The 22,907-nt window shown below is 44.3% G+C and overlaps 1 protein-coding gene across 3 annotated transcripts in view; it reads right to left on the bottom strand.

The window, feature by feature from the left end:
* The window catches only part of RPS24 (ribosomal protein S24), a 321,586-nt gene extending 299,128 nt beyond the window's left edge, over nucleotides 1–22,458 (bottom strand). The window contains exons 1-7 of one of the 3 annotated variants that reach the window (XM_066620080.1): nucleotides 22,416–22,458; nucleotides 21,546–21,611; nucleotides 18,985–19,194; nucleotides 17,815–17,925; nucleotides 17,118–17,135; nucleotides 14,741–14,764; nucleotides 14,418–14,506 (exon numbers count right to left, since the gene is read on the bottom strand). In XM_066620080.1, coding sequence (XP_066476177.1) covers nucleotides 17,130–17,135; nucleotides 17,815–17,925; nucleotides 18,985–19,194; nucleotides 21,546–21,611; nucleotides 22,416–22,418 — 396 coding nt within the window. In that variant the 5' untranslated portion in view covers nucleotides 22,419–22,458 and the 3' untranslated portion in view covers nucleotides 14,418–14,506; nucleotides 14,741–14,764; nucleotides 17,118–17,129. Of the gene's footprint in view, nucleotides 1–14,417; nucleotides 14,507–14,740; nucleotides 14,765–17,117; nucleotides 17,136–17,814; nucleotides 17,926–18,984; nucleotides 19,195–21,545; nucleotides 21,612–22,415 lie in introns of those variants that run through there. The other 2 variants (XM_066620083.1, XM_066620082.1) reach the window with 2 other exon arrangements.
* Nucleotides 22,459–22,907: the final 449 nt, after the last annotated feature.

The raw sequence follows: 22,907 nt of genomic DNA, 5'->3' as shown, positions 1-22,907 counted from the left end.
AATAGAAAGATAAGGAGGTAAAAGCAATAAAAGAAAAAATAGAAGTCTGCACAAAACATATAATAATATTGTTCAAATAATAAATAACATCAAATTATAATAAAAGGATCTACAAATAGCAAGAGCAGTGATATACAATCCAAAACTGAAAACTAAGGCAAGAAGGCCAAGTGGAAAAGAATCACTTTAAGTCCCTGCTGGAAGGCTTCCAGAAAAGGCATGTTTCTCAACGCAACTGGAGGGAGTTCCATAATATTGACGTCTCTATGGAGAAAGCCCTGCAGCTTGTTGCCATCAACTTGGCTTCTGTGAGGAGTGGCAGTCAAAGGAGTGCCCCCTCAGGCAACCAGCTGGGTAATATGAGAGATGGCAAAATTACAATTACCAGGCAAGTGAGAACAAGCAGGACATAACATGGCCCTTCCCAGGTTTGTCCTCACTATTCGGTCTTGAGAGGTGCATGTATTATCCTGACTAAACGCTCACTGATGGAACATTACATTCCTGTGGATAACAGTGCCTTGGTATGTAGGGCTGGCCTTAGGGCAATTCAACCAATCTGGCCAAATTGGGCCCACACCTGAACGGGCCCCGTAATGAGGTGACAAGTAGAGCATCCGGAGTTGCAGCCCACACCTCACTCTGGAGCCAACACTCTGGCATGGAATCTTCCATGCTGAGGCATCACAAGGCACGCATGACAAGCAGAGCATTGCTACTAGACGGCCCTCCCTCTCATCCACCCCTGGGTCCGTTTGGCTTGAAAGCCCACCTGGAAGCAGTTGTCAGTGACATTGCTGCCAGGTGCCTCCCCACTGCTGCTCATGCTGATGAGTAGAGGGGGCCACAGGGGTGGAAAGCAACAAAAGTGTTTTTCACAGGGCCCTACAGATCCTAAGGCCGACCCTGCTGGTATGTAGTTATTTGATTTTTCTCTGTAAACCGCTTTGTGAACTTTTAGTTGAAAAGCGGTATATAAATACTGTTGATTGATTGTTGATGTATCCTTCTTGAGACACAATGTGGGAGGAAGCCTCCCCCCAAATGTTGGCGCTCTCAGTTCCCAGAGAAGCTAGAGGAGGTTATGGCTGATTCTCCTTTCCAGCTGTTTTGCTCCCTGCTTATAGGGCAAGGATTGAAACGGAGCTGGCATAAGGATCTCTTTGGCAGAAAAAATGCAGAGGCACTGCATGACCAGTTGTTACACTCTCTAAAAGTGCAGGCTGATGAGGGGTTGGGGGTGCGTCTCAGGCCTGCGTGGGATCTGTTTCTCATCCTGCTAGTACGTGCATCAGAACAACAGAGTTTTCTATTGGTCTATCCAAAGTAGTTTTGCCTAAACTTTGTTTTCTAACAAAAAGTGATACTGCAGTGTGTGTCCTTCAGGCATCCTCCAGCATAATCATTTAAAAACTCTTTAAAAAAAACAAAAAAAAAAGTATAATAGGATATGGAACCCAAACACTGAAGATGTAGGGAAATGTTTGCAGCCTGTCAGTCAGGAGCAGATCAATCTCATTTCTAACTAGGCTTCTTCAAAAGAAGACTTAGTCAAAAAGAAGATGCTCATGTCTGAAGCAGCCTATTAAAAGTCCTTAAACCTCATGAGAGGATCTCAAGATCTGGCCTAAACAAAAAGTAGGAGGCTACTGTAAAGACTGCAGCCTCTGCTGATGACAGCTGCAGCAAGGTCAGCAGGAGATGCGAAGGTGTCTTCTAGACACAGTAGGTGCAGCATTAAGAACCTTCCATTCATCAATACCTTCCATGTAATTGCTTCACCTCCCACAGGAGAAGGGGTTACCCATAGTATCATCGCGGCACGAAGCTTGCACAACACAGCATGTTCAGGGGGGAAAAAAGTCCAGGTTATGAAAAGCTGATACTTTTTTGGGCTGCACTATAAACACACACACACACACCACCTCAGCACCGCTTGTCTGAAGAACACATTTTATTTAGAGCCTGGGAGAATGAAACCTGAGCTATTAATGGGAAATGCACAGAATTATAACATTTACTCATGGGGTTTGGGGGGAGGGAGTACTCAAAATACATTCCTAACGTTGGATATGTGAGAGCAGTGGGGTCTTTGCCCATGAAAGCTACCCTCCCCCCCCCCCATTTCCCTGCTATTTACACCAGGAGATCAAAAGTTTTCAGAATGCATTTCCATAAAGGATTTGACAGCACTACATTGGTGTTATGTAATTCTCAGTTGTCACTCAGAGCAGTGTGTGAATGCAGAGACAAGAAGGATCAAACTAGATGTTACTTTAAGCACAGGTTTTGCTGCTCTACGTATTTTGCTTTGTCTGTGTAAAATAGCATACATGTCTCTCAGCCCTCTCAAAGCTGTCACATTTTCCATCATACCCCTGAATTTGCCAATGGCGAGAATTCCACAGTTGTACTCAGAATACGAGAGGGGAGGAGTGCGTGTGGGTGATATCAATCTCCTATAAAATTTTCATTATTTAAATCAAGAGCTCAGATACTCAAGCACTTGTACTTCCTCCAATCAGCAGTCATTTGTATCCTCTGGTCTGGCCTCGTCGGTCTGTTTCCTCATAATACATTACTTGCAACCAACCACTTGCTTTTACCAAGACATTATTTGAAAATTGTCTTTTAATGCCACATTTCCACTGAGGGGTTCAGAGGCACATAATGATTGTGGGCAAGCTCCAAGTCTCTAGAGATGGAAAATGGGCAAGAGTCTTGTATTTCTCTCAGCCTTCTCAAAGCTACCACGACAATTTTAACAATGCCCGTGGATTTGCCAATAGCAAGAATTCAACAATGGTGCTGTGTGGGTGGGGGGATTTTAAGGAGGAGGAGTTGCTTTATTAAAGTCCAGACATTCACATTAAGACCTAGAAAAAATTCACATGCCTTGTCTAGGCCTGTTTAGACAATATTTTCACATCCGACTAGCCCTGTGGGGTCAAAAATTAAGTACAGAAGAACCTCCAAAGTTGACCACCTCTCTGTAATGACCACCTCCTTAAGTTGACCTAATTTTCACAGTATGAACAGACACTGCATATACACTATGGGAGACCAACCTCTCTATATTGACCACCTCGAGTATTAATTTACCTTCTGTAAGTTGCCCACTGAACGCGATACTGCTTGTGCATAGTGAAGCCACTATCCTTTCCTTTCACTTTGGTTCCCATCACCAGTGCATTACTTTATGCTTATATTGAAACACAACTGCTATTTTGCTGCCTATTCTCCCAGTTTGGAGAGATCCTTCTGGAGCATTTCACAATCCCTTCTGGTCTTCACCACTCAAAAGTTTAGTATCATCCACAAACTTGTCCACCTCCCTGCTTATCCCTGTTTCCAGGTCATTTATGAAGATGTTGAAAAGCATCAGTCCCAGGACAGATCCTTGAGGCACTCCACTTTCCACCTCTCTCCACTTTTTTGGTCAATTGCCCATTGACACCCACTCTCTGTTTCCTGGTCCTCAACCAGTTCCCAATCCATGACAGGACCTGTTCTCTTATTCCCTGACTGTGGAGTTTTCTCAACAGCTTTTAGTGAAGGACTGTATCAAACACCTTCTGGCATTTAGTGAATCTGAGGAGACCCAGTGGAGGCCAGGCAGCCTAAGGAAAGAAGTTTTTTGTTTTTTTTTAGCTGTTGGGGCTATGTAACATACTACATGCTATGGGCTGGCAAGGGATAGCATTGGTCTGCCTGTCTGCTATGAAACCAAGTATTTTTTTAACTTACCGTTTTTTTTAAGCTTATGAATTTTCAGGAGTTTTTAAAAACAGATTGTGGGCTGTTTATTCTCTCTCTTGATATAGACATAGATATAAATAGTAAGCATCACAAGGGGATCAATTCTCATTGTTATTTGCAATAAAACTTCTTAAAAATCCAATCTAAATAATAACTTGGCCTTGCATTTGTTGTCCTGGGAGCTAAACATTATAATATTTAAATGCTTTTTTCCCCCCATATGTTGACCATCTCCCTATGTTGACCAATTTCCTCCAGTCCCTTGGGTGTCAACTTAAAGAGGTTCTACTGTATTTCCTTCAGTGGAAAAGAGGTGTAAAAAAAAAAAAAACAACTTTCAAATGTTTCAATAAATGTGAGTGCTTGCACATTATGTACTATTAAGATGAAGTAAACTAAGGAAGTTTGGTTTGGCCAATGCCAAAGGGATTCTATGATAATGGAATCATATTTGGTACAGTACTCAGAGTAGGCATTTCAGTACTTTAGGATTTAATTTGAAAATTCTAGTTTTAACTTTTTATAGGAGACTGATAGACACCCCCTCTACAAGTATAGAATTTTAACTATTGGCAAATTCAGGACTATGCAACAAAAATTCTGAGAAGGCTAGGTGAATATCATTTGTTTTCTATTTATTTGTTTGTTTGTTTATCTATATCCTGTCTTTCTCTCCAGGCAAAGGGCATTCAGGGCAACTTACAAAAGAATCATATAAAAACATAAAATATATAAATGTGTATAAAAATAAAACATTTAAAAACAATAAAACACAATAAAACTTAAACCCAAAATTAAAATAAATTTTTAAAAAAGCCATGTCCCCTTGTGTCAGCATTAAAATGCTTCTTTAAATAAAAAGGTCTTAAGCCCCTGCTGAAAGGACGCTAAAGAGGGAGCTGTTCTTAGTTCCAGGGGGTGGGAGTTCCACAGACTGGGAGCCACCACTGAGAAGGCCCTCTTTCTTGCCGCCATCCCCCTCATCTCCACTGGTGGCAGCACAGTCAGAAGGGCCCCCCTCTGATGACCTGAGAGGACAAGTTGGATTGTATGGAAGGAGGCAGTCCCTCAAATAACCAAGCCGTATAGGGCTTTAAGAGTTAAAACTAGCACTTTGAATTCAGCCTGGAAACAAACTGGCAGCCCGTGTAGCCGCCGAAGCAGTGGCCCAACTAAGTCGAACCGACAAGCCCCAGCAACCACATGGGCGGCCGCGTTCTGCACTCATTGTAGTTTGTGGACCATCTTCAGAGGCAGCCCCACGTAGAGCGCGTTGCAGTAGTCTAATCTGGATGTCACTAGGGCATGGGTCACTGTGGCCAGGTCTGAACAACTCAGGTATGGTCATAGCTGGCGAATCAGCCAAAGCTGAGCAAAGGCTCCCCTGGCCACAGCTGCCACCTGGGAATCCAGGAGCAGCTGCGGATCCAGGATCACCCCCAAGCTGCGGACCTGCTCCTTCAGAGGGAGTGCAACCCCATTCACAGCAGGACAGTAGTCCAATACCCGAGTCTTGGACATCTTGACCAGGAAAACCTCTGTCTTATCAGGATTCAATTTCGGCTTGTTTGCCCACATCCAGCTCCCAACAGCCTCCAGACAGTGGTTCAGAACTTTGACTGCCTCCTCGGAATCAGGAGGAAAGGCGAGAAAGAACTGGGTGTCATCAGCATATTGATGGCACCCTACCCCAAACCTCCGGATGACCTCTCCCAGTGGCTTCATGTAGATGCTAAACAGCATGGAGGACAGAATGGAGCCTTGAGCACCCCACACTTGTCAGTATGCTGAACAAGCATCCCCCAGCACCACCTTCTGGGATCTGTCAGCCAGGAAGGAGCGGAACCACTGCAGGACAGTGCCTCCAAGCCCCAACTCAGCCAACCAACCCAGAAGGACACCATGTTCGATGGTGTCAAAGGCCGCTGAGAGGTCCAGCAGGACTAACAGGAACGCAGTCCCCCATCCATTCCCCAGCACAGGTCATCCACCAAGGCAACCAAGGCAGTCTCTGTCCCAAACCCGGCATGAAACCAGATTGAAAAGTATCCAGATAATCAGCTTCATCCAAGACCCTTTGGAGCTGGGGCGCCACCACCTGCTCAATCACCTTGCCCAGAAATGGAATATTAGAGACTGGCCAGAAGTTGTTCAAGTTAGTACGATCCAGGGAGGGTTTCTTCAGGAGGGGGTGAATCACCACCTGCTTCAAGATCGGTGGCAGTACTCCCTCCCTCAGAGAAGAATTCACCACCCTCCCTGTCCACTTAGCCAGTCCCCCCTGGGCAGATCTAATTAGCCATGCCGGACAAGAGTCGAGTGGGCAAAAAGATGGTCTCACACTCCAGAGACTCCTATTCACATCCTCAGGTTCTACAAGCTGGAAAGAATCCCACAAGATAGGATAGACAGATGCCCCAGGGACATCACTTGGTACTGCTAATGTGGCACCCAAGTCATGCCGGATCTTATTGACTTTGTCCGCAAAGTGCTTAGCGAACTCATCACAGCGAGCCTCCATGTGCTCCTCCCCATCAGTAGGGAGTGCGAGATGGAGTAGACCACGAACCACATGGAAGAGCTCAGCCAGATGGTTCTCCGCAGATGTGATGGCAGCAAAGTATGATCTTTTAGCTGCCGCCACTGCCCTAGAATAGGCTCTGAGATGGACTTTGGCCTCTATGCAGTCAGACTCAGCATGAGTCTTTCGCCACCTTCGCTCTCGATGTCTGCCCTGCCACTTCATCGTTTGCTGGTCCTGAGAAAACCAAGGAGCTGCTCTTACTCTGTGGTTGGGCTGAGGCCGCTCAGGAGCAATCTCATCCAGGGCCTAGTCAACTCCCCGTTCCAGAGATCAACCAGGGTGCCAGGTGAGTCGCCAGCTCTGGCAACAGGAAAGTCCGCCAGAGCCCTCAGGAATCCATCCAGATCCATCAACCTTTGGGGGCGGACCATACAATGCGGCCCCCTGCTGCTTGGGAGGCAAGAGGCTGCAATAAGCCTAAATTCCACCAGGAAATGATCTGTCCATGACAAAGGAGTGAGTGATCTTAATCTCCTCCACACCCAGATCACCATCAACCTGCCCAGCAGTAAACACCAGGTCCAGCATGTATCATGTGTCATCATGTGTCGGGGCAGGTATTCTCTGAGACAGACCCATAGTTGCCACGGCGGCCATGAAGTCCTGAGCCGCAGCCGACCTGGGGGCCTCAGCATGGAGGTTGAAGTCCCCCAGCACTAATAGGCGAGGGCACTCCAACACCATGCTCAAGATCATTTCAGTCAGCTTAGGCAGGGAGACTGTCGGGCAGCGTAGCAAGTGGTACACCAACAGTATCCTTATTTTGTCTCGCCCCTCCGACACGACATGAAGGCACTCAAACCCTGTGGAGCACTGGACAGGGTACCTAGTAAGATGGATGGTATCATGATAGACCATCGCAACCCCACCTCTCCATCCCTGTAGTCGTGGCTGCTGCAATACCCGGAAACCTGGGGGACAGATCTGGGATAGGCCTACACCTCCCATCTCATCAGCCAGGTCTCCGTGATGCAAGCTAGGTCAGCGACCTCATCCAGGCTTAAATCCTGGACGAGGCAGGCATTGTTATTCACTGACCTGGCATTCAAAAGCAGCAGTTTCAGACTCAGGATCATTGCCTAGAGTACCAAGGTTCCAAGGGATGGAGGAAGGGCCAGAAAGAGGGACAGACTGTCTGACTGACCCTCATTCTCCTGGAATGGACTGCCCAACCTTCACCGCCATATCTTCTGTAACCCGTCACTCTATTAACAGTGGCTGCACTCCCACACCCCAACTCCCTTGAGATGTCAAACACATTACCCTTCGGCAGGATTGACCCATAAACCACACAACCTCAACCACACACTCCACTCGGCATTCAGTCACTCTCACTTCACTATTAAATTATTACTACATACAACACCCCATCTCACTGAACTCTCTCACCCCCTGTCCCCCTCTCACAGAGCCAGAGGTCCCCACCTTCTCCCCTGTCCCTCTCTCACCAAGACAGAGGACACCAGCTTCTCCTTGAGTTCCTAATCCAAGATCAAAGGTTAACACTCCTGAATCACAACCAAAACTCACTCACATGACACGTCCTCAACCACCCACTCACAATCCTGCATTCAGTCTCACACAAACCCTAATTCTGACATGATGCCTCCTAACCCCTTCCAGATGTCCAATCATTAAACAGCACAGTGCTGCATAAAAGGAGAGGGTGCAGTGCTGTGGATTAGGGATGCAAAGATGATGAGCCACTCAGCAACAAAGGCCACAGCAAAGAGTCATACACCCTCCTGATCCACTGTCTTGATCCACTGGCAAAGAGCCCTTTGGCTCTTACCCTTCGGCTTGTGCCAAATTCTCGTGCCTCTGGCATGCCAGAGGCTGACATGCCTGAAGATGTGGGGAGGAGGAGAAAAGGCAATTGGAGTCCAGCAGTTGGCCTCACAGGTGTTCCACCCCTTCTCCTTGCCCTTCTGCAGCCTTCTCTCCCAGCTGTTCCACTGAGTGGAGGCTGTTCCTTCTCCACTCCCTCCTTCCTCCACTGCCCAGGCTGGGAGAGAAGAGAACCTTCTCTTCTGCATATTGGTGCCTGTCTCCAAGGACCCAGAGCTTGCTAAATGTCACAATACCATTGAATATAATGGGACTAATTTCTTGTGTAAACATGCATAAGATTGTGCTTTAAGTCTCCCTCGCTGGAAATAGGGCTTAAGGGTAACTTGCAACTAATACTCCAATAAAAGTGCTTACGGATTCTGCATTAAGCAAACAAGTTTCCAGTGCCAAACTGGGGGAAGTAACTGACTGCTGTTTCTTAGTGGAGGAAGTGCAGCCATTTGGCTATCTGAGCTCTGAACTTCAACGTAACAAAAAAAAATGAAGATTTTATAGGAGATCAATATAGCTTATCCAGCTACTAACACAATGGCAGAATTCTCACTATTGACATATACAGGGCTATGGCTGAAAAACATTATGATAGTCTTGTGAAGCCTGAGAGACAGGCAAGGTGCTAAACTGTTTTCTATCTCTGGTGACCCAGAGCTTACCAAAAATCAAAATGAGCATGAAGGCAATTTGAAACATAAAAAGACAACTTGCAGGTATAGCTTTGGGAAAAGCAAGTTCTTTCAAACTGTATATTAAGAGGAAGTGGACTAAAGCAGTGGTTGATGCCAAAGAAAAGGTAGTAACTAAGAGGTGTTTATTTCTGGAGCAAGTGCAGTCACGTGACCATGTGGATCTGAATATGACTTGCCAAATGAAGATTTTATAGCGCCCCCCCCCCCAGCACAATTGTACAATTCTCACTATTGGCTAATTCAAAAGCATGGTTGAAAAAGTGGTGCTAACCAGGGAAGGATGAGAGACATGCGAGGTTGTCCATCTCTAGGGACCCAGTTTGCCCAAAACCAGAACCCTTTATCCCCCTGAATGACCAACATTTGAGGCTTTGGCTCATGGACTAACAGCCCAATCCTGTGCTTCCCAGCTCAGGGATGAAATGGTTACCACTGCATTCAGTGGGGCTGGGAAGCAGCAGCAGGTCTACTCGGGGTGAGGGAGTCCTGATGGGTCTCCTCGGATCTGCGTCCGCTATTGAGTGGGCACAGATTTTAGGAGACCTGTGTCAGGTCTCCCGGGATACCATATCTATCCCCTCCTGCCCTGCTCTCTCCCTTCCCCCTGCACCGAAACACCTCCCCCCCCCACCCCGACCTACCACCCTGCTGCCTGGCGCTCACCCAAAACTACAGGTGGCATTCATCCATCCTCCAACCAGTGCTGGTTCAGTGTGGGCTCACACAGAACCAGCGCTAGCACCACCCAGCAGTGTGGCAGGCATGCTTTACAGCAAGTTTGCAACACTGCATACCAGAGCTGGGCCATCACAGGCTGGTTAGGATCAGGCACTCAGGCTACAATCCTGCACGTTTTCCTAGGAGTAAGCTCCATTGAATGCAATGGGACTTCTGAGCAGACATGCATAGGATTGTGCTGTCAGAGCCCTTGGAGGGTTGATAGTCTAATTGACATATTCTTGGAATTTCAAAATGCTTTTGAAAAATGCTTCATCAAAGGCTCTTGAATAAATCTGGCAATTATGGAAAAGGGCAGATCCTTTATGGATTGGTAGCTGGTTAAAGAACAGGAAGCAGAGGAATAAATGAGCAATTTTCACAGTGAAGAAAGAAATGAAGTTCCTAAAGCCTCTTTATTGGAACAGATACTTTACTATTTTTTCCATAAATGATCTAGTTAGGAGTAAGCAATGAGTTGGTCAAATTCACCCATGACACTGAATGAAAATGTTAACCCTGTGTGCAGCTGCTGTGAAGAAAGCAAGTTCCATGGTGGGGAACCATTAAGGTTGTGAATAAGACCGCTGACACTGTAATACCCCTATACAAATTCGTGGGAGAGCCCAATTTACAATACTGTCTGCAGTTCTAGTCATGTTTTAAAAAAGATATTGCAGAGCTGGAAAAAGGTGCAAATGAGAGCAACCAAAATGATCAGAGAGCTAAAGCACCTTGCATACACAGGAAGAACACATTTGGGGCCACTGAGCTTGGAAAAAAAAGGCAAGTAACTTATAAGTAACAAAGTAAAAAAAGGCAAGTAACTGATCCAGACTTATAACATTATGCATCATGAGGGTTTTTTCCATTTTTAGAACTCTTGTCTCTCCCTGTAACATACTAAGAGGGCAGTTCTACTTTAAAACCAATTCAAGTGATTTTTGTTTTAAGAACCTATGTAGGGAATCACCTACCCAATTTAGAGGCTGGAGTGGAACTGGTATCTGACACAATGAAACTTATCCCCAGTCTGCTGGAATTTGTGCTTTGAATGTATAGTGTGTAGGCAACTGTCTCCTTAAAGAGTTGAGCAAGACTGAATTGAAGTGTTCCATTAACCAATTTATCTTACACTCATAGTTCCACTTTAGCATTGGTTGAAGTCAAATCACCAGCTACAAAAGCTCCATCACTTTCAATGTAACTATCCTTAATTTTGCCAACACATAAGCCTTGTGCAATTGTTCTCTATAGATGACACAAAGCAGATAACTGAATACTTTTCAAGTTCATACAGGATAGATGCTTTTTAGGGATATCAAATCTTGATTCAAAAGTAACATGTCTTTTTCCTTTTCGCATTTCTACCAAGCCCACAAGTGTACACATTTGATCCTGTTGCATCTATGCAACGTTGGGCAGAAATGGCTTAAGCAAAACAGACACAAAATTCGGAGGGTAAGAGGATACTAGATAACCTACCTTTAGCCCCGATTACATCCTTTCTCTGTGCACTCTGGGATCTTGTACACAGATCATCTAAATTCCACACTAAGAACTGAATTCTGCTACCAACACATTGAACAGATTTGCACACTCTCATTTTGCCTCTTATTCCCCTGCTAGTCCTATGATGCAGCAAAGAAACATACAAGTCACCGAAACATTGGAACTCTTAAATATGCTTGTGGCATCCAAGTTTTCAGCAAATACTGTCCGTACTTCTATTTATAGAAACCATGAATAATTGTCAGTGTTTTTGTACCACCTAGTTTGTTGCCTTCTCATCTTGTACTTATTTTGTGTCTGCTGCATCTAGATTTACTTTGATATAAAGTTGCTTTTTGAGTTTGACACTCGGCATGCTGTCATACGCTAGCTACGACGTTCAGAATTCCTCCGCGTACTAGAAATCCTCTGTAAAAGTTCTCTACAAATTCAGCACAGCAAAGCCATGTCAATCTATCTACAAATACAGCAGTGGGAAAAACCTTTATTACCTGCTTGATTTTTAATTGACATACAGTCTTGTCAAGGGAAAGTTGGAAACCTTTGTGCCTTCGACTAGCTCATGGCAAAATAATGAACAAAGGGCGATATTTGACAGGGAGTAAAACATGACTTGATGTGCTTCATGGATTTGGGAGCAGTGTACTTCCGTTTACTGGGGGGCTGGGGATTAGAACAGGCCCTCAGTTTGGCTGTACTTGTCATAAGAGGCGACTAAACAGCCACCGGGTAGATGGGACTCATCAGCCTGGGAAGGCAGCTCATCTGAGAGAAGGAAAACTCTGATCCCAAACCTCCACTGCCTTGTGGCTACATCCAGTTATGGAAAAGGCTTCAGGAGTCAACCTCGAGGCAAAATCCGGAGCCGGAGTCCCTGAGGCAGTTCGTGGCTGAACACAATCACGTTCTGGCAACTCCTGCGACGCCGCTGGAACCAACCGTATTGGCCTCTGCCTTTCCATTGGACCATTTCAGTGACGTGGAGAGGGGGGATTTGCTGCATGGATAACAGCCTATCCTCCATACCTACTTTACCCAGGCTTCGCGCACTGGAGAGGACACTCTGTTCTAGAACCACCATTCAGAGCGTGACACCATAGTCTTCCGAGACTGAAGGATGCCAACTTCCGTTTATGTCCACAAAACATTTGTTGTATTTTCTGATTTAAACAGGAGTGTGCATGGACTGTACAAGTGAAATAAAAGCAATTTCTTATAAAAAGTAGCAATTTAGCTTTTTTTTTTTTTTTGCTGTTTCCTCCTCAGCAGAAATGCTACCCTCATGCAAAAGTTAATTTGTTAGCACAACCAAGTGAGAAACTTCAGAGGTAGCACATTGCAAAGCTTTGGCTTAAAGGCCTAATTGCCATTTTCCTGTTAATTAGACCCCAGAGGCATCATTACCAGATCAGAACCATCAACTTAAATGCAATTTCAAAAGAACAGAGTGTAGACTGATGCAGCTGATAGACCACTTCAGTAATGCTGATGAAGTTACAGCTTTGTTTCAGTACTAAGAAGGTTTTGTGCACCAGATGCAGGTCAAGAGGTTTTGAAATGTTCTCCTTTCAGAAAACTCAATTCTATTTTGGAACAGCTGCCATTGAATCAAGGTATGTTGGCACATATTCTGGGACGTGCACTAGGGTACACCTGGCTTATATTGGGCACTACCAAGCATGCGTGGCTTCGGTGCAGCTCCACATAACCCAAAAATGCAACATAAAACACTCCCACCACTCTCCTGCAGCTAGCTGTGCATGCAGGAAAAGGCCAGTAGTGGCAGATGAGGCGTCCTTCAGGGAAGTTTACCCACCACTGCTGGTTTTGCTGAAGCTCCATAAGTTTCCAGCACAGCTTGAGAACCACTTCTCTACAGTCTACATACACCATCATATAGTAAGAAACTTAAGAGGCAGGTTGGGAAGGTAAGAGGCAGCTCATGGACACCATATGTGTTTTAAACCAATAGTGATCCAGTTCTACAGACACCAAGTATACTTCCAATGTATATACCAGTGCTTCTTACAAGGGAACACTGTAAGTTGTTGCAGGGGATGCCAGGGACAGTAGGGGCTTTCTACTTACCTGCTGCCAGCACTGCAGTCCTGGGGGGTGCAGGTTGCAAAACTGTAAAAAAAAAGGGGGGGAGGGCACTTCTGGTTTTCGCAATAAAACCGGAAGTGCCCATTTTTCAGTTTTGCAGGCACAGGGGTCCCTGCAAAGGGCTCCTCACGCACCCCCCCAGGACTGCAGTGCTAGCTGCATCAAGTGTAAACCCTCCCCCCCTGCAGCAGCACAATCCTGGGGACCACACAGTTGCCTTCTCCCTCTACCCGCCCCTTAAAGAGACATAGGTCAATGCCTCTCACGCTGGTGGGACAGATGGGGCTGTGCAGTACTGCAAGAAAGTGGGCAGGGAAGGACTAATCTGAGGACCAGGGACTGTGGGCCAAGGTCTAGACCATAAATAGGGGAATTTGTCATTTAAGGCTTCTACTGTCACCAATGCATTGTGACCTACCAAGCCTGAGAAGAAGAGGGTCAAATAGAACACAGGAACTGAATATTACATAATGTTCTGAACTAATAAGTCAGTCGTTTATATCTTATAGTCCCTTGTAACAATCAAAACAGAAGCACATAGATTAGCAGGTTTGCCTATAAAGCTGCCATCTTTTCCTTCTCCTTTTGCAGTGGTTCCCAAACTATGAGTCTAGGGCCCACCAATGGGTCACAACCCAATTTTTGGTGGGCTGTGCAACTGACAAGGCAGATTAGTCTACACGCATCAAGGATTAAACCACCTGCTACCTGATGCCCAATCACCATTATAGCCACAGAAGCTTGAGCGGCAGGCAATGTGAAACTTTTTTTAGGTAGGTCCTAATACTAAAAAGTTAGGGAACCGTTGTACGAGGGGATGACCAGTCATTTTAAATTCAGCATAATACTTAGGCAACGAACTGGAATATTTCAGACTTGGGTAAAACCAATATCCATTAGATGCCTTCTGACTGCCCACCTCTGTTTAAGATCAGTCTTGTCTAGGAGAGTATAATCTATGATAAATTCAACTATTAAAAGGACCAACAAATACTTGAGATTTTGAGGCATGTCTAGTACAAAAGAGGCTTTACCGACATACTTTAAAAGCAGCATCCCACCCCACCCTGATCCCTTTTCAACATAACCCCCCCCCCAAATTGTGGCAGAAATAAAGATTAAAAAATAGAAGCTCATTTGAAAATTCAAAAGAATTTGAGCGACCCTGAATGTTTCATATGAGAAAGAAAAAGAAACCGAGATTTTAGTTTTTATACAATTTATACGAAGCGCCACTGATGATGACACGGTACAATCTTCATTTATTTTCTGCCAGGATAATTTAGTTTTTCTGTAAAAAAAGAGAAAGTATGTTAGTCATTGATGTATGCAGCAAATGTGTTTCCATCCTTGAATGCTAAAGAATTCCACCCTCCCAACCCCAATTATTTATCACTGTAAAGCAGTATGAAGTCAAGTCCATCAGTGGACCCAAAAAGCTTTAGAAGGAATCCACTGTGCAAAGCCAGAAGACAAATTGCAATAAGCAGGCTTCAAAACAATGAAGAATTTGAGATTGGGGTACCTGTAAATTCCATTGGCTGGCTCACTACAAGAAAGAAAAAAAAGAAGAGTTAATACATCATCCATAAGATTTTGATTTTTTAAAACCATAAACACCATTTTAGGCCACACAACCTTACAACTACTACTACAGGCTACCTATTTCCAAAATAAAACACCTTGTAGACACACAGCATCAATCCTTGCCAATTTTCTTAGGCAACTAAAGAGTCAGACCCTGAAATATATTCAGGCTACAGTCTAGCAATGCACGCAAGGATTTTATGGGAATGAGTCAAGTTGCAGGAGAATTCTGAAGTTAACAGAGACCAGCATAGGTGGTTTAGAAGACAGTGAAAAGTTGCTAGTGAGCGCTTTGAGAAGCAAGTTAAGCACAAGGTGCTGACAAATCAAAGAAGGCGTGTTGAAATCAAACAACAGCAAGCAGTTCAGCCTACATTGTAAAAAAAATCTGATACCGGTTGAATACGCATACTTTAAGCAGTAGTCAAAACGAACTATTGTGCCAAAAAATCAGTTACAGGACAATTCAAACACCTGAATTGTTCAATGCAATGTTTCAAGACTGAATAGACATGTGGTCACCCTACAGCAAAGTGCCACATGAGGTTCAGGCGAAAAACTTGTAGCATGCCTGGCCAGGACTAGGAGGGTCTGTGGACCTGGCTATACTCTATAAACAAATGTACATTTCTGCCTGCTGCCAGTTTTGCACCGTTCCCCAGGTTAGCAGACTACAGGCAGAAACCAAACAAAGGCACAGCAAAGCATATGTGCTGTCGTGCACACTTGGGTGGCACCCTCTTATTTCCAACTTGTGGTACAATGATCCAGAAGGTTTGCACTTCTGGAATACTGGAGAGCTGAAACATGAACAAACTGAGAGAGTTATACTCACACCTCCACTTAGTTGTCAGTTCATATAGAGGGCGCTCTTTACCCCCAAGTCAGGACCCACAAATTTGATTTACCGTGGGTTCTGATTCATATCTGGAGGGCCTCACCAAACCTCCCAAATGTAACCAGAAATACTTTTCAGTTGCACCCGGGAGGTGTTCTGAGGTCCAGGGAGGCTGTGCATAACTTCCCCGTGCCTCAGAAGGCCACCCAAAGACTTCCGAGAGGCAGAGCCAGTTTGATAAAAAACCAGAAGTGCCTCTCTGAGGCACACAGAGGCTGCATATGCCCTACCTGAGCCTCAGAACACCTCCGGACACAACTGGAAGGCACTTCTGGTCAAGTCTGGAGGTGTTCGAGCCCCCCCCATCTTAATACCCATGGGTTCAGCATCGGGGGGGGGGATCCGGGAACCGATCCCCCACAGATACCAAGGGCCAACTGGACTGACAGATCAGTTTTACTTTCACTAATCATGATAAATGAATGAAAGATCACCTGTTTAAGCAACAGTGGGTACAAGAGTAATAACATAGCAAAGACCTGCAACAACAATTTGAAGAGGCTCTAGAAAGCTTTTCAAAACTTATGCTATTACGACATAGACAAGAACACATTCATGAAGTACTTGTACCATCTCAGTAAGTCCATCCAGTTACATAGACGTAAACAGTTCCAAATATACTGGCATAAGTCTCTCAGCTGATCAGGCAGGAAGGGTTACACAACTAGAAAGCCAGGTGGGAAAGCAAGGTGGCTGGCAGCTATAATCTCAAGTAACTAGGGGTTACAGCATATACAAAGGATTACTATTTGGATGCATTACTATTTGGATGCATTTCTCCAACAGGACTCAACACACCATCTATAACTGTGTTTAGTGTATAGTTTTCCAGATTTTATATATAAAATATACCAAACACCAAAAACTTACTTTCATATACCTGGAACAGGTAGGCTTGGGTAATATCAATAACTGTAATTTTATTCAAGGCAGTAACCCAGTCCACACAATAGTGTTTCAATACATAGAACATGTGCCTTGGTGTATGGGTAGGCATTAATACCTACCCATGCATGTCTACTCAATCCATGCATGTCTACTCAAAAGACATGTGTTCAATGGGGCTTACTCCCAGGTAAGTGAGTATAGGATTGCAGCCTAAGTGCTTTTCAAAGCAGTTTTACACCATGTAGGATCATGGAAAGATTTTTGTGATTTAAGGCTGTGCTTAAATCTTCAATACAGTCCACCACCCACATTTTAAAAGAGGTTCTACACAAAGAAGCATTTCTGTACAGTACTCTAACAAAGTCAAACCTACCCAGTTCTACTGCAGTTTTTCTACCTGAATTTAAAAGGAAACAAAGGCAGGGGAACCCCATTTCAAAGCAAAAGCACACAGACAAAAGCAACAGTGTTGGAAGTCAAGCAAGTGATGCATAATTCATGCAATCACATCCATGCTTATTCTCTGTACCTGCTAGAGACCTCATTTCTGATCAACAAGAATTCCAAGGAAGTAGAAAAGAAAGGTGAAAGTAGAAGGTTACTACTAATCAAAGAGGAAGAATTGATTTAAAGTACTTCAGATAAATTTAAATCAAAGAGCTTTAATATCATCATCTCTCTGAAATAACTAGAACTGCTTGAAAACCAATTTTAAACTATGCTTATGTTAAAAGTACCTCTTGTGTGCAAGTCCACTTTCTATGCCATTATTTGTTAAGCAAAGCTTGCATTCAGCCTGAATGCTCCACGTATTTCAAACTCCACTGAATTCCAGTGAGTGCTTTATTATCTGTCAGCCACCTCAGACAGCATTACTTTTCAGAACACTTTAGTCTTCATAAGTCTATGTGAAAGGGAGGTCAAGGAAAGAACTACAGCTACGATGCAAGAAAAACACACAGGCATACCCCCAAACAGTTCATCTTTAGATGAAGACTTTGGAGATCAACAGGCACTAATGTTTCACTTTGTTATCCATGAAGTAGTAACAAGGTGCACAGAACTAAACTACTCGAGGAGCTAAGAACTACACAGCATCAGTTACCTTCTGCAGTCCAGAAGTAAAAGTTGGAAGATGAAAGAAAAAGAAATGTTATTTTGTCAATGGGCCTTCCAATAAAGTTAGAATGGAGACCTGTACTTGTGAGCAAATGGGGTGACCTTACCTTTTTGCCAGCCCCAACGTTTGCTTTGGCCGTTCCCCTGACTTTCTTCATCCTGTTCTTACGTTCTTTGCGTTGTTTTCTAGAAGTCTTTTTCTTTTCATATAAGCCATGCTAGTAAAAGAGAAACACAGATGAAGGGCACTGAACATCTTTGTACCAATTCAGCAAACACTGTTGCCTTATATATAATCAGACCAATGGTCCATCTAGCTCAATATAATTTATGTCAGCTGTCCCCAGTCTTCAGTTACAGAGGTCTTTTCCAGCCCCCCCTCGCCAAGTGCCTGATCTGCTGCATGCCTCCATTCTGCCATGAACTACAGTCCAATTTTCAATTACTAGAAAAAACTGCAGCCTAAGAAAAATATCTGTACTAGAAGTTTCTGCCATATTTAACCAACCCATCTTCTCAGGAGCTCAGAGTGAAGTGCATGGGATTATCTCATTTTATACAACTATTCAGCTAAGAAAACGCATGGTGAGGAATTAGACCACCTAGGACAGCGTTTCTCAACATCTGTCCCCCGCCGTACCACTCTGCATGGTCCGTGTATTGGAAGTACCACCAGAAGTAACTGGCAATGATGTCACAACCAGTTATTTCAGGATTGTGAGGCAAGAAAAAAATCCAACAAACACAGTCAGAGTCTCAGGGTAGATGGGAGGACTTTTCGAGCATGCAAAAAGCACACACTGAAGCTCTACCCACTGAGCCGAGCCTCCTATTTCTGCTTGCCATGTTGTGTTGCTGGTCTCACTGCCAGGCAGCAGGGCACTGGTGGTACTAATATCACTGGTTGAGAAACACTGGTCTAGGATCAGGGAGAAATAGGTTCATACTTTTAGTCACTGGGTGGTCCTAGACTAGGCAGTATCTCTCAACCCAAATTACCTCATAAAGTTGTTCTGAGGATAAGGACAGGGGGGAGTGCAAAGAGTATACAGTGCCTCAAGCACCTCAGAGAAAGAAGTGCTATAATATTGGGTGATGCCTAACTCTATTATGAAGCTGTATTTAAGTTTTAGCTCAAAGTCACAGAAACAAGATAAAAAGCACAGCTCTGGCTGAACTCCTTGACAAAATTTTACTCAAGTCTTCACAAATAACAAGATCCTTTCAGCACAACCACCAGTTTTTTCTGCAGGATGTAAACAATTCAAGAAGCCTACCCTAGCCAGTCTATGCTTTGGTTCATTCTTCTTTGCGTAGTCAAGGGAATCATAGATCATGCCAAATCCTGTTGTCTTTCCACCACCAAAATGAGTCCTGAAGCCAAAGACAAAAATGACATCTGGTGTCGTCTTGTACATTTTGGCCAACTTTTCACGGATTTCAGTTTTGGGGACTGTGGCCTTTCCAGGATGAAGAACATCAATCACCTACAGATAGAGCATTTTCAAAATGTTAAAACATTTTAAAGGCATTTTGCATACTATGAAACAAAAATCCTTACAACAACAATTTTACCTGTAACTACTGATAACCTAGTTTATACCAGCAAATACTCCCTACTAACTGGGCAGAGGCAGTTTTCAAAGTGCTGTCTTCTCCTATTTAGCAGGGGGAGAGCAACTGTTCCTTTTCACCCCAGCAGTGGTCTTTTTCTGGTTGCTGTTGCACCTCTGCACCTCTTTTTAAACTGAGCCCTTTGGGAACAGGGAAACTTTACTGGTTTATTTTGCTATATAAACAGCTTTGTGAACTGCATTTCGCTGAAGCTGTATTCACCTACTAATATAATATACTACACCCCAATACATTCTACATGTGTAGGGGCCCAAGCTTCAACTTCATGAGCCATGCTTAGTTTCATCCAAAGCCAACACACCTACAACCTACAAAGTGCACACAGTTTGATCTGATGTGCAGTAGCAGCAACGGTAAGTCAGCCAACTCTCTTCTACACAGATGATTTGAATATTACTGTTTTCAACACAGGAATGCAAGCCAGTATTGCAAGAACTATTTGCTAAAAATAATTGGGCTCAATTTCTGTTTTGCAAGAGTAATTTCTTCAGACAAATAGTCTATTCTATCCCAATGCATAGCAGACACTGCAAGATCAATGACAAATTGCAGCTCCATGTGTTTGCCAACAAAAATCTCTGGATCAAACTATTCACTCAGATATTTCATTATTTTAAAATATTTATACCCCATCCTTCCCCTCCTGCTAGTTTACAGATGGTTAACATAGGAGCTTTAAAAAAAATAAACATGGAATCTTTAGAAGATTCATAACTAGCTCTATACCTAGTCCAGCCATTTTCAAACACTATCCCTTGGCACACTGGTGTGCTGTGAATAGTTTGCAGGTGTGCCACGGGAGTTTAGGGGAGAATAATTTATTAGTAGAGTCATTGGGGGATGTGAGCCCCCCCCCCACCAGCAGCATAGTTGCATTGTCAAGGCACAACACTCATTTTTTGGACAATTTTACTACCTTGTTAGTGTGCTGTGAGATGAAAAAGATTGAAAATTGCTGATCTAGTCCAAATCAACCTGCAGTTTAGAGACTGGGGGTCCAACCGTATCCAATTTTCCAGTGCCGGTGCAGCCGTGCCAGTGGGGCATGCACTACATATTGTGCTGGGGAGACAATCACAGAGGCCTCCTCAAGGTATAGGAACACTTGTTCCATTACCTCACAGCTGCATTGTGGTTGCACCAGAGCAGGAAAATTGGATAGGATTGAGACCTGGAATGGCCACTGGACTCTTTGCATCAACTCCATCTAATCCTGCATGGTCTGTGTGTGTTTTCACTGCATTAGAACTAATCAGTCCAAAAAGATTGCCCTTTAAAAATGTGTTTTGGCTGGGAAAAGGTTAACATACTGATCTCCTTTCGAAAACACTCTCTCACAAATCTGTAGTTGCCTGATTGTGTTTCTTGTACAATCATAATTTCTTAAAATGTCAAATTTTGGTAGATCCTGGCTACAAAAAGGTTAATAAAATCAAATGGTTACACTTCTAAAATAATGTTCTCAAATGCCTTTAAAAACGCCCCATTGTTTTGGGTTGTGCATATTTGCATCACTTTTATTATAAAGGGCCTGTTCTGGTTCATTCTATTCTAACTCCTACATCATCCCTACATAACAGTCTCCCAACCATACCATAGTAACATGCTGCATGTGTACAAAACCATTTTCATATATTTTACACATTTTCAAGCAATCCCCACCCCACATCCATGCAGTGTACTTTGCTGACCTTACAAGTCAGTGACAAAAAATAACATAACCCAGGCTCAAAACACACCTGTTCCATCTGACATTTGGTTGCTGAGTGGATATTTGCCCTCTGAACATCTGAAATACAGACGTGACTTGACAGCATCCCTGGACTAATGTGTTCCCCACAGGCCCAATGATATTTGTTAGATTTTGCTCTGTTTTGATTTACATTTCAATACTCAATGTCAAAATTAATGTTTTAATGCCTTGTTTGATGTTTTTACCTGTTTTAATGTTTTGTACTTTTATTATAAAGCTTTGTAAGCCGTCTTGGGCATTTGCTTCAGCATGGGATATAAATCTCTTAAGTAAATAAATAAACACTTATAATATTCTAAAACATAACAAGTCACTAGCCATAAGGTCAAGAAAGCACTCAAAATTACAACATCTGATCAAGTAAAACTATATAAAAGAATGAAACCTCCAATAATCACAACTCCGACCAGAGAAACAAAGGAAAGAAAACCACGCATCGCATCTTCTTACCATCTGCTTACGCTGAAGCAGCCTGTTTGTCATGAACTTTCTTGTTCTGATAGTCACTGTGTCATTCTATAAAAAATAAAAACAACAACCCCCCCCCCCAGTTGTGTTAGTTTGGGCAAAGCAGTGCACGTTTCCCAAAGCTATTTTACAAGTCTCACTTTCCCAGGGAACATACATTTAGTAGGGACAACTGACTACTCGTTGTACTACTACTACTAGCCCAAGGAGAAGTACAGTTATTGGGCTGCAATCCTATCCATGCATAGCTGGGAGTAACACACTGACTACAATGGGACTTAATTCTGAGTAGATACGCATAGGACTGAGCTGCCCTCTCCACACTTGCCTGGGAGTAAGACCCACTGAATATAGGGAGACTTGCTTCTTAGTAGACATGCATAGGACTGAAACTGCAGTCTTACCTTACACTTACCTTACACTTACACTAAGTCTTATTCACACTTACCTAGGAGTAAGACCCATTGACTATAATGGGACTTGCTTCCGAGTAGATATGCATAGGACTGAGCTGTCCTGTCCACACTTGCCTGGGAGTAAGACCCATTGACTATAATGAGACTTGCTTCTGAGTAAACATGGATAGGACTGGGAGCTCAATTCGATTTCAATGCACACTTGGGCACAGGCCAGGCCACCCTCCCATCCACTGCCCGTGCAGAGCAGGCCGAAGAGAAATGAGGGGAGGGGGAGGCTCAGCGGCCTCCTTAAGCTTCCCCTCCGCCCAATATCCGACTTGAAACCCCCCGGGGGTCCTGCTGGAGAGGGGCAGGCGGCCCACAAGGCCGCAGGGCAGAGGATGGCGCCGGATAGGGACGGATTGAAACCGCTCGAGAAGAGCAGGGAGCTCACCATCTTGGCGGCAATCCGTGAAGCCGGAAAAGAAAGAAGCGCTCCTCAGCGACCAATCATATACAGGCGCAGGGCAAAAGGGGCGGGTTAATGTGCGTCAGGCGTGACTGAGGTAAGCGACGGCTGGGCTCAGCAGGGAAAAGAGTATAGGACAGCTCGGTGACCAATCATCTACTAGTTCGGAAGCAGGAGGCGGGGCTAACGAGCTTGCGGACCGGACTACCCGTCATCATCTTGGAGGCCGCCCGTAAAGCGGGGAAGGAAGCAGCAGCCAATCGGATGCCAGCCAACGATACACCAGCAGCCAATCGAATGCCAGCTGAGAGCCAAAGGGCGGGCCTGAGGGCAGAACCTGAGGGAAACAAGAGGCGGTAGCTTGTGACGCAATGAGTCCGCGCCGGTTGTTGTCGTTCCCAGAAGCCCCCTAGTGGGACGTTTCCAGTAGACAGCGCCACCTGTGACCCTTCTTAGTGATGCTTCTCCACTAGGGGG

Source organism: Tiliqua scincoides, chromosome 3, assembly GCF_035046505.1.
Source record: "Tiliqua scincoides isolate rTilSci1 chromosome 3, rTilSci1.hap2, whole genome shotgun sequence".
Taxonomy (NCBI): Eukaryota; Metazoa; Chordata; class Lepidosauria; order Squamata; family Scincidae; genus Tiliqua; species Tiliqua scincoides.
Note: the sequence above shows the minus strand (reverse complement) of the source record. Positions and strands in the feature narration are given on the sequence as shown.